Source organism: Citrus clementina, unplaced genomic scaffold (genome assembly GCF_000493195.1).
Source record: "Citrus clementina cultivar Clemenules unplaced genomic scaffold, Citrus_clementina_v1.0 scaffold_1, whole genome shotgun sequence".
Lineage (NCBI taxonomy): Eukaryota > Viridiplantae > Streptophyta > Magnoliopsida > Sapindales > Rutaceae > Citrus > Citrus x clementina.
Genome location: NW_006263303.1, coordinates 17,149,999 through 17,164,866, shown reverse-complemented (window position 1 = coordinate 17,164,866; position 14,868 = coordinate 17,149,999). Strand labels below are relative to the sequence as shown.

General features: G+C 32.8%; 1 protein-coding gene across 2 annotated transcripts; it reads left to right on the top strand.

Annotated features, from left to right (window-relative positions):
• Nucleotides 1-6,295: 6,295 nt before the first annotated feature.
• On the top strand, nucleotides 6,296-14,860 carry LOC18054078 (germinal center kinase 1). Of its 2 annotated transcripts, none has more exons than XM_024177675.1 (21): nucleotides 6,296-6,470; nucleotides 6,845-7,081; nucleotides 7,996-8,052; nucleotides 8,368-8,395; nucleotides 8,482-8,604; nucleotides 8,758-8,869; nucleotides 9,168-9,205; nucleotides 9,347-9,400; nucleotides 10,179-10,247; nucleotides 10,432-10,548; nucleotides 10,668-10,736; nucleotides 11,150-11,229; nucleotides 11,357-11,485; nucleotides 11,561-11,834; nucleotides 12,456-12,548; nucleotides 12,654-12,821; nucleotides 13,154-13,281; nucleotides 13,368-13,500; nucleotides 13,927-14,051; nucleotides 14,214-14,390; nucleotides 14,578-14,860. In XM_024177675.1, the coding sequence occupies exons 2-21, from the start codon at nucleotides 6,987-6,989 to the stop codon at nucleotides 14,615-14,617; spliced, it is 2,109 nt and encodes a 702-aa protein (XP_024033443.1). In that variant the 5' UTR covers nucleotides 6,296-6,470; nucleotides 6,845-6,986; the 3' UTR covers nucleotides 14,618-14,860. The 2 variants fall into 2 exon arrangements, with proteins under 2 accessions (XP_024033443.1, XP_006451799.1); XM_006451736.2 differs by having other exon boundaries at nucleotides 11,558-11,834.
• The last annotated feature ends 8 nt before the right edge of the window (nucleotides 14,861-14,868 follow it).

Sequence of the window (14,868 nt, the reverse complement as noted above, 5' to 3'; positions counted from 1 at the left end):
TAGATGTACTGAACCCAATTCAAACGAAGTGCTTAATCGAAAACACCATTTTTTTCCCTTTTCAGTCGTTTATTGGGAAAAAAAACAGAATTATGGAATATTTATTCATCTTTTAAAACAATTAATTAAAAAAAATGAGGTATCGAATGGGCATTTGAATTTAGACATTATTGCTGCCCAACGATTGATTTGGGCTAAATTGATTAAGTTAAACGAAAGAGTGGGTTTTTTTTTTTTTTTTAACATCCCTTCAAGATCCTGATAAAACCCCTCTACTATTAAAAGTAGGCTTAAGAATAAATATTAGTCCAATTAAACCATTTTTTTCTGTTCAAATTCTTCAAGCAAAACAAGTATTATATAATATTATTTTTCTACAAACTCTATAGACATCAACAGTGTATTTTTGTTTTTAAATCGACAATTAATTTAATTGATTTGCACAAACTTCTAGTAATCTATTTTTCTTCCTCCTTGCCAATTAAATTATTCCAACACGTGAACGCTTTTAAATTTTAAGTTTTTTAATAACTTAAAACTAAAATATAAATTATGTTTATTTAAATTAATTATTGGCATTCAGACCCTCTCGCTTAGGATTTGAATCCAAAAGAAAAGTTAGTACAAGTAGACTTAATTTGTCCGTAAACGTAATTTCAGTGGAAAAGCAAAAGATGTTTTATCAAGATACTGAAGGGTGTTAAAAGCACTATTCTCAACAAAGCCCACAAGGTCTATTTCATGTAATAACGGCAACCAATAATGATATTACCAACAATGATAAATAAATTATTAATATTTTGCTTTCAATTTAAACAATTAGGTCATTATAAGTTGTAGGAGTTTTCATTGCTTCACATCCAATGATGTGTTTACTTCTCATTAACAGTATTTATTTCACAAAATAAGAGTGGGGATTAGAATCAAAACAATGGGGCACAATTTAAATTGGAAATGAAGAATGAGAGACTGATTCTCAAGAGAAAAATTGAGAATTAATCCCCCATTCCTAAGACTAACGGTTTTGCCCCCATAAAATTTATGATATCTTGAAATGCCTTCATTTAAATTAAAAATGACAAAAAAAAAAAGAGCAAACTCTCACTACCATCAGACCCTTTGTCTTTGCTAGTCATTGCCTATGGAGCAGTAGCGAGTTGCCAATCGTCGCGTCACATGCAACAGTAGTCACAAATAGCAGCTGTTAGGGGTGGGCAAAATACCCGATCCGATCCGACCCGATCCGACCCGACCCAAAAAATTTCGAATTCGGATCAGATCGGGTTGCGAATATAACCCGATCGGATGAAAAATTGTAAACCTGATCGGGTTGTGATCGGATCGGGTTATATCCGACCCGATCCGAAAACTCGATCGAGTTGCTTAAAAAAAACAAAAATTAACTAAACCTAAACCTAAACTTAAACGCACCCACACCACACACAAATCACACTCACATAGTCACAGTAGAACAGATTCACAACATTTGATTCATTGAAGAAATCACAAACAGAAACCACACAAACAAAAGTACAAAACTCACAAGACACACACACACACACACACAGAGTAGTGCCGCGATCTACTGACTCCCAACGGCCACCGCCAACAGAGGTCACACATGCTCCACCTCTAGTGCTGCGATCTATTGCTATCTCTCCAAACTTTGACCAGTCCCCGCCGTTGCATGTCTAGCCGTCTGCGATCTGCCGTTGCATGTCCGCCCATCTGCTGCCGCCAACTGCCACTGATCTGCTGTTGAAAACCCGTCCGTGATCTGCTGCTCCAAGGCCAAGCCTCCAACCCGAGTACCCGACCCAAGTTTTTGCCCTTTGTGACTTTTGATTTTGAAGCTTTCATTTCATAGTATATAATTAGCATTAATTTTGAAGCTTTCACCCAACCGATTAGAACTTAAATAACCCGAACTCAATCCGATTCATTAACCCTAACCCGATTCTACCCGTGTTCAATCCGATTTTGTGACCCGATTTGAACCGACCTGAATATATATCGGATCGGATTGGATTGGGTTGTATTCGGATTAATATTTGTCCAACCCGAACAACTCGAAACCCGATCGGATTAACCCGAACCCGACCCGAATTCGATTTTGCCCACCCCTAGCAGCTGTTTCGTCGTGGAAGTCGAACCACTAACAATATTCGTTGCATTCCGATTTGATGATAATGATGATGATGCCGACGATGATGATGAGGCGGACGGTGATTTTAATTATTATTATTATTACTACTACTACTACTACTACTACTACTACTACTACTACTATTATTTGTAATATTAATATTGGTATATTTGAAAAGTATTATAATTAATTAATATTAATATTTATAATAATAATTATTATTATTATTAACAATAATTAATAATAATAATAATTACAATAATTAAAATATAAAATAATAATTATGACAACAATTAATTAAGGACTTTTAAATAGTTTGTAACAACCTAACTCATTCAAATTTCAATTCTAAGACAAAGTAAACACATTAATGATAATACAACTTATTTTGACTTTGATTCTGATTCCTATAGTTAAAGTAAAATAATTTATTCTTATTCCTATTCCTCGTTCCTATTCCAGCTCATTATGATTTCAGTTCACTTCTTTTTAGTAAACGCACCATGATAGTTTTTGTCAAATCCAATCCAATCCAATTATATAAATAAGATTTTCCAATTTTGCATTTAATTTGATCCAATTATTAATTGAAATTCAATTTAATAAAGACACATTGTTGTGATCCTATCGATTGTGCAGGTTAACATGTCATAAAAATTATCATGCAAAAATTCAAGCCACATTAGTTATTGGTGTTATCTATTATGAAAAAAACTAGAAAATAGAACCGCGCTTCGCGCGGTTTTGAAAAAAGAATTTAGTATTATCATTTTTTTCTTATTCTACTTTTAAAAATTATCATGCAAAAATTCATGCTACATTAGGTATTGGTGTTATCTATTATGAAAAAAAATTAGAAAATAGAACCGCGCTCCGCGCGACTTTGAAAAAAGAATTTAGTATTATCATTTTTTTCTTATTCTACTTTTAACGATTTATTCTATTCGATTAAGAGGCAAGACTTCCAAAAAACCAGGAAAAAAATAAAGCAAAGCTAAAACCAAAAACACTTTTTTAATTATTTAAAATTGCATTAGCTAAATTAACACCATGGAAATAGAAGTACCATAGATTTACCTTGTCTAAGCCAAAACCTTGGAAACCTGAGGCTGATATATCACTGCGAGGCCACCTAGAGAAGGAGCAGAAGATGCATCACAGTAGCCTCTCAATATGTTCCCTTCTTCGGCAGTGAATCCAAGAGAGGTGAGCATTGCAAGCCAGCAATTACGGGTGATGATATCAATAGCGCGGCAACAATCAGGGCCAATATCAGCCTGTCTATTAAGGAAGAATATAACAATCTCATTTGAGCATGATTTCAGCTTCATTAACACGTTTCAGCACTCCGTTAGGTCTCCTCTAACTTCAAGTCTTGTTGCAAGATCGTAGCCTAGTTTCATATTGTTGTTGAGGCGATCATTCTGCTAGTTGCATTTGCAATATTTGCCATAATCAGGCAAGTGAGGGCCAAAATGAAAAACATATGTTTTAGAGCCATTGCTATTTTATGTTCTTTTATGTTGTGTTTATGTTTACGTGGGATATCATATTTTTTGTTGCTATTTATAAATTAAGGCAAGGCAGAGGAGAAGAGTGATTAAAAATGTTTATAAATTATTGCTTAATTTGTGATTAAAAAGGTTTCAATTAGAGAAGATAGTGGGTCTTTTGATGAACTGTTACATATTGATTGTGTAATAACAATCAAATTAATTATGAAAAGATGAAAAGTCAAATCTAAAAATTTTTCTATATTTATTAGATAATAGAGAATATACAAAGATGAGAAATAGTGATGCTACATCACCTCTTATAGTCCCAACTTTATATAAATATATAGATTATAATTATAAAATAAAAGTTAATAATATATAGTAAATACAATTTTTAAACAATAATTTTGACATAAAAAAAGGCAAAGATATTGTGTATAAATTTTTCATATACAAGTGGTAGATTAAATCAATTTAGCTTCTAAATCACAATAGCTAATATTTATTAAACACTATAATACTGTAACTTTTAAAGCACAACTACCCAATTTTAATATTAAATAAAGCTTATTACTAATACATCATGAAAAACAATCTATTCTATTGTCTTAAATGATCTTTACTGAATCTACAATAAATAACACATTGACAATTTAACATATGGCAAAGTCCATAGCAATTAATTGGTGAATATGACATATTTTAAGGAGGTTGGTGAGTTATTTTCAATTATAATTGACTGTAGATTGACATAGTTGGGCTGTTGGGGGCTTGGGGTTTCCAACTTTCCATCAATGGGAATGTGTTTATTGCACTGCATTTTTTTTCTTTTTTTTTTTGTTTTCAAACAATTGATGATGGATATAGGGATGAATAAATATTTCCCATTCACATTTTATTTAGTGCAATGGACAATGGTACAGAAAAGGGCTATTTTTTTTTTATTTCATATCTTAAAAATTTTCCATTTTCAAAATTTTGTCATAGTTGCAATGTCTTCATCTTAAAGATATGATATGAAGTGGATTGATTCGAATTTGATACGATATGCTCGACTAACTAGTTAAATAGTTACAAATTATTTTGGCACACATATTGTATCTTATATCATATGTTAAGTTTAACAAATCAATGCCTTAGAGATCATGTTATGTTGGGATAATTCATTTGAACTAGATTAAAATTCAAAAGTAAATATGAATATACTTGTTCTTTCTTGAAAATGCATCTCATTATCTTCAAAAGAAAAACAAAAATGTATTTCTTTATTTTCTTATGCCCTATTTATTAATTTTGTCAATCACTTACTAACAATGCTGAAATACATAATTAATTTGTAATTTCGTACCATTTTTTTGTCAAAATTGTCCGACAAAATTAAATTCAATTTAGTCAATATCAATCTTGTCTCACTCAGTTTAGAATTTTCTTTTTATTTTATTAAATTTCAATCGAGTCCCACATATTCATTTAAAAAAAAAAAACAAAAACAATGAACATGGCTTTTTGTTTTTAACTTTAAAAAATTTATTTTAGAAAATGACACCAAAGGCATTTTCATTTTTTTTAAATATTATTTTGAAAAGCAATATTTTTTTCCTTAGTTGTTTTCAAATGCAACATTTTGAAAACGATAGCAAACAGATACTATATTTTCCAGATAAGTAAAGTATATATAAATTATGAGTTGTATAACCAAGTTAGTAATTCCACCAACTCATGTTTATATACTACAAAAAGGGGGGTGTGGCTATTTAAAACTACAAATTTTCTCTCTATACCCTCTTTTTTATTAAGAATTTTATTATCTAAATAATTTTTGAAAAAATTTCTTTATTAACCCTTTCTTCTCTTTCTTTTCTTAATTTCACAAATTCTCATAAATTTATTTAGATATATTCTTTAACTTAAAATAATTGATATCACTAACTAAAAAGAATGAAACCTACTATATAAAAATGAACATTAACAAAATTTTTCGGCTATGAAAGTTAATGAACATCAAGAAATTAATTCTTACCATAAGCTAATAAATATTAAGATAAAAAGTTCTCATATATTGAAAGCATGAAATTTAGATCATAATATACTAAGAAAGCTTAAAAAAGGAATTTAAAAGAGAGTAAAATTGAATGTTTAGTTTGTAAAACGTGAGAGTAAAGAGAGAATATGCAATTATAAAATAAAAAGAGAAAGTAATTGAGAAAGAGTAATTTTGAAAATTTTAGCTTTTAATAATAAATTTATTTTTTAAAATGGGTATAGAGAGGATTTTGATGGGTTCAAATAGCCCGCTCTTACAAAAGTGTATATATATATATTTAAATTTCTTGTAATTAGTTGACACTTTTGATATACTAATTTACTCTTTAGACATTCCTAAATAATTTTACCATTTTAAAAAAAATAATTATTTAAATGCCATATTTTGTCAATTTTTTTTTAAATTATATATGTTAATTCATGTAAAACTCCAATAATTTTCTTACAAAGTGACTTTTTTTAATAGAATAGATAAATTTGACAAAATAGTAAATTTAAAAGTACGAATTGTACGCACAACCTTACTGAAACGGTGCGGATTGAACCATGAACCAAACTTAAATTTATTTTTTCTAATGATCAATAATTGGAAAGAAGAAAATTAAAAAAGAAAAAAACGAAAAAAGAAAACTAACAAGTATTTTCTCTATCGATCCCGTTGGAGCTCTCAAAGCGTCTCTGCAATCTCAGAGACAGAACACGAGGAAGAAACTGTAAAAGCAGAAAGATCCAATCCATCATCACCATCGTCGTCATCATCATCATCGAACTAACAAACAAAACAGGTAAAACGAAAACATTCCACAGACGCACACAAATCTCTCATTTGATGTTTGAAGCCCACGTGTGTGTTACGGTTTCGCTATCATTACTGCTTAAATTGAATTGAAAATTCTGTTGGGTTGTCACTTTAGCAAATCCCAACTCTTCACCTAACCAAAATATTTGAAAAAGAAAGAAAACAAGTCCAATTTTAATATCTTATGTGCTTTTGCTTTGAGTGTAAAATATCTATGCGCAATGTGAGATTTATTTTAGGTTTTTCCAACTCTATTTAGATCCTCTGAATTGTTTCTGATTTGGGTTTTGTTTATCTTGTTGAATTGTGTGTATGTTTTTCTCTTTTGACGTAGTGTGCGTATTGTGAATTTTGTGACAGGATGGGTTTCTGAGGCTGACATAGGGATTTATAGATACCCATTTTGGAGATTTGAAGTGGGTACTGAAGAATGTGGAGTAATTTGGATTGAAAAGTGGGTTTTTTCTGTTCAGTTTGATTTGTCTATCAAGTGTTTGAACTAATGGCTGATTTGGCTGGTTTACAAGAGGCTGCTGGGTCTAGATTTAGTTCTTTGGAGTTGATTGGGAGAGGTTCTTTTGGAGACGTCTATAAAGCGTAAGTGTGTGTACTTTGACTGGTTTAATGCATTTTGATTCATTGCAATGTAGTCTTGTTTACCTTGTTAATGGTGCTTTTGGTTTATGTTATAGTTTAGTGAAAGACATTCTTGAATTTTGACAAATCTTCTAATGGTTAATAGCCGTTTCTTGCATGGTTCCTTTGTTTTAGATTCTTGAACCACCTGGTGGTATGTAAGTGTTGTGGATTTTGAAATATTGTATGCAATTCCATAGTTGCTTAGTTTTTAGCATAAACAGAATCTTTTTGCCGACAGTATTATTGAACTTCAATACATGGAAATGACTTTAATTTATGTGGTATTTGATTTCTCGGAATATAGGATTGGCCACTGTATTTTAGGGATCGAATGACTGCATTTGGGATAATGGCATTTTAGTAACTTTAGTTACTATGAAGCCACTTGTTTTGTATTCATAGATGGCTGTTGCTGGTTAACCTTTTTAGCTAAGCCAATGTTAGGCTTCATATCGAGGACTTGATTTCTAGAGACATTTTAGAAGTATGATTAGTATCTTAGATACATATGCCATTTCACTAATTATTTATGTGCAGACACCTTGAATGTAAATTATGCTGTTTTTATGATTGAGGGAGATATATATTTTTTTTCCTTTAAACCATGGATGTTTAAGTTTATTATTGATGCTGCTATTGGATATTGGAACTCATGGCTGTGTTTAGGATGCATGCATTTTGTATTTGTCATTTATAGTCGAAGTTATAAGTGCTTAGTTGTGGGCCATCCTAATTGTTGTCAGAATGTATGGCATGTAAACGTAAATCTCTTGTCATTTCTTTTTCCTATTTAATGGAGTTTGTCATTATAATTTGAGGACATTTCTGCATGGAGTTGGTGGACTAGTCCCTGATGCCTTCCCAATTTGCAGGTTTGATAAAGAACTTAACAAAGATGTTGCCATCAAAGTTATTGATTTGGAAGAATCGTAAGTATTTGCTGTTGTTAATATTATTATTTGTCTGTATTTTCAGTTGTGAAATTAGAGTCTTTCTATTGGTGAGCAATATTCTTACTCTGTCTGAATCTCTTTGTATGTATAAAAAGAAAAAAAGAGAAAGATGTTTGAAGCATAGTTGAGATGATGATTATGGAATATTGTTATTTTTCAATCAATTTAATTTGAAACCCAAAAGATGACCATTGTAGAGGATAGTTCTTGTAATTGAAGGATTGTGTGAAATCAATTTTCATTGTTATGCCATTAATGCTCTAAAGCTTGTTCTTATTGTGCCTTCTGCAGAGAAGATGAAATTGAGGACATCCAGAAGGTATTAATTCTTTTAGAAAAAATTATATTTGTGTGCTGACCATGACTAATTATTTTTGTTGCTAATCTATCTCATTGTTGTGGTAGGAAATTTCTGTTTTATCACAATGTCGATCTCCATATATCACTGAGTACTATGGCTCTTATCTCCACCAGACTAAACTATGGATAATAATGGAATATATGGCTGGGGGCTCTGTTGCTGACCTAGTAGGTTACTTTTCTCGTTGACTTGCAATTGCTTGTTTTGTGCAAGAAAATTGATCTGTTTTTTCATTATAAGTTTATAGTGAAGCATAATATTATGTTTATGTCAAAAGTTGTTTCTCTTGTGAACAGCTAATGTTGATTTTACTGTTGCAGATACAATCAGGTCCTCCGCTGGATGAAATGTCCATTGCTTGCATTTTACGTGATTTGCTGCATGCAATAGAATATCTACATAATGAAGGAAAAATTCACAGAGATATAAAAGGTTTCCTCTCATCTAACATTTAGTTAGTGTCATTATAGCAGTGATAGTAGGAGATCTCTTAATTTTGTAGTAGGAGATCTCTTAATTTTGTTAATTGTAGAATTCTTTTTCTTTTCTTTTAATAACTTATCACACACCCAGTCCGTCACCTCCTATGCACAACATGTACACAATTCTTCTCCGAAGTGGTAGAGCAATTCAATCCCTAGTCCATTGCATGAGATCTAACTTTGTTTCATTATCATTTATTTCTGATTACTTTGGGCCAATGATAACTTCTATAATGTTATTTTGGCAGCGGCAAACATTTTATTGACGGAGAATGGTGACGTTAAGGTACATCATTTCTTCTTGAACAGGTTCATGTTGTCTTGAATTGTTTTGGTGGATTTACTATCCAGAAGGGCAAATAAATATGAGTCGGTTTTCTTGCATTTGTTTCTGGTTGTCAAAGTTACATTTGTGATCTTGTAACAGGTTGCAGACTTCGGTGTTTCTGCACAATTAACTAGGACAATATCAAGGAGAAAGGTATTATATTTGCTATGTGAAGGTTGCTTTTGTCTAATAGCTATTGTAGCTTGTGGGGCTTTTGGTTTGCTATTTATTGTCTAATAGAAATGTAGATTTTGGCCCCTATTTATGATCTTACTTCTAGTTATATGCTCAGTAGGCTATAGTTTTCCTTCCCTCCATCCTTTTTTCGTCCTCCTCATCTTTTTCTGGGTAAAAGGTGCTCCGTGCAAGCTGTGACCATTGTGTATATATATATTTTATGTAGGAGTGTATTAATGTCTGGGAGAGTGAATTTCAGATTGCTTTCTTTTTATTTCTTTCTGCCATCTTTGCGCAATTTTATTGCTAGATAATGTATAATTTGAAAGGGCTTTCTATAAGAACAACTGTTAGTTATATATTAAGAGTGAATTTCAGATTGCTTTCTTTTTATTTCTTTCTACCATCTTTGCCCAATTTATTGCTAGATAATATATAATTTGAAAAGGTTTTCTTTAAGAACAACTGTTAGTTATAAATTATTGCTTTTTTTTGTTGCATATAATCAAACATCGTTCTTAATAGCAAATAGATCACTGTAAAGCATTGCAAGCTGTTTTCAAGTAAAAAGTGCTTTAGCCTTTTAAGTTTTAGAACCAAGCAGCCATAGGGTTATGCATGTATTAGTGATATTCATATGGGATTTCTGTATGCTTAATGTTTGGCCCCATATTTTTTCTTTGTTGTTAGCAATACAAACTATGGAGTAGTTTAGAAATTGTCAGCAATAGACTAATTTTTTTGATGGTACCAGACATTTGTAGGTACCCCATTCTGGATGGCACCAGAGGTGATTCAAAATTCAGAAGGGTACAATGAGAAGGTACCTTTGAGGGTTTTTTTTTTTTCTATTTTTCTTCAATTATCAAAAGTAGTTATTATTGTCTTGCTGCAATGGCATAACCTCTTACCCCCTCCTTCTGTGCCCCTTTCTCACTCTACTCTCTTATTCTCTCAGCATTTTTAAGTTACGAACAATGCCGCACTAAATCCCTTGCTTAATGCAGGCAGACATTTGGTCTCTTGGAATAACTGTTATTGAGATGGCAAAAGGAGAACCACCACTTGCAGATCTTCACCCAATGAGAGTTCTTTTTATCATACCTCGAGAAAATCCACCGCAGGTTCTCTTATTATTGTTTGATGTCACACTGATTAGATGTTTGATAAGTTATTCGTCAAGCTGAATTGCAGCAATTTAAATTTAAAATATCATTGTTTACCGTTTATTACTGTTGTGCAGTTGGATGAACATTTTTCTCGCCTTATGAAAGAATTTGTTTCATTGTGTTTGAAGAAAGTACCTGCTGAGGCAAGCTTGTTATACCCTTCATATACGTTGCTATTGTTTTACACATGGTTTGTCTGTTAATATTCTTGGTTGAAGATACAATTTTTTTTGATTGGGCATGAAATTTTAATTTCTGTGAATGGAATATATCACCTTGAATTTTATCTGGTTTTTCTGTTTCAGATTAAATAAGAACATCCATAATTCTTGCCTCTGTAATCGGAATGATTAGGAATATCTATAGAATCCACACGCATGTAATCATGCCACTGGTTAAGCCTAATTCTTGTAATGTATTGATGGAGATGTAAACTTCATTTATAAAAAATTTCTCTGCTTTTCTATGTTTTACATGTTTTCAACTTTCTTCGTCAAGTTAGAGCAATGGTCATACTATTTCTGCTTCTTTTAACTATTCCATGCTTTAATTTCAGAGGCCGAGTGCTAAGGAACTTCTCAGGCACCGTTTTATTAGGAATGCCAGGAAGAGTCCAAGGCTTCTGGAAAGAATAAGGTGTGATATGTTGGTATAAGCGTATTACTTTGGTACATTGTTTCAAGTCAGGGAAAATGCTTAGTTATGATTTTTCTGTTGCATTGTTGAGCATTGTGTTAATGTATGTCTTCTGTTATCTTGATAGAGAGCGCCCAAAGTACCCTATACAGGAAGAACCAGATACTCCTATAAATGGTGTCAGAGCTGTAGGAGAGGCATCTGGCACTGTGAAGGTGGTAAGAGATAAGAGAAGTGAAGAAACTGTTCAAGTTAGGTAAGTTGAACTTGCTGATAACTGTTGCTTTGTTAATTGTGATATAAGTTGATTGACTTCTTTTATTTGCAGTAGTCAGGGGCAAACTGTGAGGAATGCTGGTTGGAACTTCAGTCTTAGTGAGTCACATGGTACAGGAACTATTAGGACTGCTGTAAAACCACCTCAAGTCAGAGAAAAGAAACCAGAGTTTTCATATAATCAGTATACCCCAAAAAGAACTGCTGAGCGAAGTAATCATGGTTTCTCTGCCTCTGGAAGTACACTTCATGAGTCCCCAGATGCCTCTCCTACAAGATATGCTAGAGATTCATATTTTGATGATCGTCAGGATGATTACTATGAAGATGTAAGTTTCTTTCTGTGATGCAACCTGCAACAGCATTTTGGTGGTCTATGAGTTTACGTTATTGGTTCTTCTGACACCAATATTGGATGTTAGTTACTCCAACTGTGAAATTGTGAGTTGGACAGTTAATTCTAGGAGATGTGAGAATTGGCACTAGATTCATGGTTACCGTCCAAGTGCATGTCTGTTATAATACCTCTCAAGGGGAATCTTATGTGTTAAGCATAATTCCACCATGCAAAAAGTCATTTTTCTTTCAGTAAGGATTACTTTGTTTCCTGAACCTTGGTTAATTTTACCGATCAAACTTTAATAATGGGATGATCCGGACCCAATGCCGAATAGTTTCAGAAATTTTCTGGAAAGTGCTGCCATGAATCAGACCATCAATGATACAATTCTGTGACAAGAGTAAAAATTCCATTGATTCATTTGTTTTTATATGCTGATGATGGACATAAAATCAAGCATTTAGTATACTTGGTCCAACACAGTAATGGAAATTGAATTAACCATAGCTGTCTTATCAGATTTCAGTTAATGCATTCTGATAATAAAATAATCTGTTGGGTTTCTGTCCTCCTGTCCTTGAAATGTGTTTGAAGTGCTCCATTTTTCCAGGATGATACATCTGCAAGTGCGTCAGGAACTGTTGTGATACGGAGTCCTAGAGGATCTCGATCATCTGGTTTGTTCCGTGATCGAAGTGCCGTGGTATAAGTCCTGTCCAATAATTATGAAAATATTAGATAGTTAAGTTCTAGTTTATTCCTTTTCTGTCTTGGCCACTATTTGATTACCATACCATGTACTGTGTAGTCTAGCAGCACATATACTTCTGCTGAAGATGCATCTACTAGTGGAACAGTTGTTTACCGTGGTCAACACGATGATTCTGACTCTGCTCGCACACCAAGATCAAGACTAGGAATTCAGGAGAGAAGTTCTAGTGCATCACTTGAAGATAGTGCAGTAAACCTTGCAGAGGTTGTTTTTCCTCTGTTACCACTTATCTCCCAAATTAGCTTTAATCAAAATCATATATCTCTACTTGTGTATCAACTTATTCCATTCTTATGATCCTATGATTTTTTAATGTAGTTACAATTTTGTTTATTTATTCTTTTGAGGAATATGTAAATTATCATTTTCCAATTTTAATTATCTGTCAAACTCAGAACATTCATCTATTTTTCGGGCTTTTTACCCCTGGAACTCTCCCAAAAATTTCCTCTCATATCATGTTTTTGTGGCTGGATTTACTTTTCGAGAATTGTCTTGCCTAGTGTTAAGTATCTATTGTTGAAAATTTCTTTCAGGCAAAAGCTGCAATTCAAAGTGGGTTGAGGAAAGGTAATGCTAGAGAACGCTTAGCGCTTGGCAAGATGAACAATGATGGAGAATATAGAAGGAGAGAACAAATAACAAGCAGTTCAGATTCTTCCAGGTACATCTAATAGTCATATTGCTAGTTTCTATTGTAGTAGAGGTACTTGGTCATTACAATTTGTAAAAGGGAACATTTTACCTCAGAGATTCTCGTGATTACTTGGATGCACAAAGAGGATTCTCAAGACCACGCCAAGGAAGTGATGAAGAAGAAAGTGCAAAAATAGCATCCTCATCTGGAGCACTATCAGTTTTGATTATCCCTTCCATAAAAGAGGTGAGCGGCTGGCTGATGTACATTTTTAATCAGTTTGACAGTATCACCTTGTAATAATTTAGTAAAGTGTGGAAATTATGATTCTTGCAACATTAAGAACCCAAATGTGGTTTAGATTCTACTCAAATTAGGATGTGGATGGAAAAGGGTTGATTTCTGTGATAATTTTGAAAAACTAAAGTGACTTGTTACTTTAGGGCAAACTTCATGGGACTAGCGTTGTTTAGTCTATAATTTCTTCAACACTGTCTTTGGTCTGTTTTATTTATGAAGAGCATGTACTCTGACATTGTATAAGGCTGATATGCAAAACAAATAGCATAATCTTTGTATACAATTTCAAGTTGAGGTTGGCAACTGACCTTTAAGCAACATCAAATTTCAGCTTGCTCTTTTTGCCACTAATAATTTGTGTGTAATGTTTAGGCAGTTGCTGATGATTCAGAAGGACCAGTTGTGCGTCAAGTTGTAAGTTCACTTGCATATATGGAACGCATAAAGCCAGGTTCTTGTGAAGTTTTTGTGAGAAGATTGCTTCAGCAATTGGCAAGGTTCAAAACTTCATTCTCCTAACCCCTCACTCTTTCCTTCCCTCTTAGAAAACAAATAAATACATTAGATTATAAATGTAAAATATAGTGAAATATTGGTTCTTCAATATCTCATGTTCTGAAATGGAGCTGAAGTATCAAGTTGGATTTAAATCTTTGCAGTTCAAAGGAATCATCTGTGAAAGAACTCCAGGAGTTGTCATCTCGTATATTCACCAAGGGAAAGACAGCCGAAGCAGCACAGAATGCAAATGCAGAGGATAACAAGAAAAAGCAACCGAACAAGGATGTTAATTCAAATGCCAATTTAAGCCCACTTGCGAGGTTTCTGCTCTCAAGGTTTGTTCACTGATTTGTTCCTTCTGATGATTGCATGCTTCAATGAAAGGGGTACCACTTATTTGCTTCAATAATTGAGACCCTTTTTTTTCCCGATTGATACGACTGTTTTCCTTCCCTTTCATGCATATATGGCAAAACTTGCAGCATGAACTATAATTATTGATTTGGCTTCTTTGTACTGCAGATGGCAAGGGCAAGCTTCAAGGGATCTCAATCCAACTTAGAAGAAGTGGTTCGAACAGCACTTACATATTTGTTTTGTAGTGTGTTTCTGTTTATGCATTTAATCTGATTGGATGTACATAACATTGTAAGAAATTGTGTATTTATTATCCACCATTATTATTTCTCTATTTCAAATTTTTGTTTTGCAGTTGCGGCAGCATTGGTGTATAATTAGGCTTGCTATAAGTAGCAATGTAATCTCACTAACTTTGATTTTGATCAATTAAGAAATTTATCTTTCAGCAGTAAT

Coding starts and splice junctions, on each gene's coding strand:
- LOC18054078 (XM_006451736.2), top strand. CDS start 6,987: ATGGCTGATTTGGCTGGTTTACAAGAGGCTGCTGGGTCTAGATTTAGT. Junction 13,282..13,367: donor AGCAGTTCAGATTCTTCCAG/GTACATCTAATA, acceptor ATTTTACCTCAG/AGATTCTCGTGATTACTTGG. Junction 13,501..13,926: donor TTATCCCTTCCATAAAAGAG/GTGAGCGGCTGG, acceptor TGTAATGTTTAG/GCAGTTGCTGATGATTCAGA.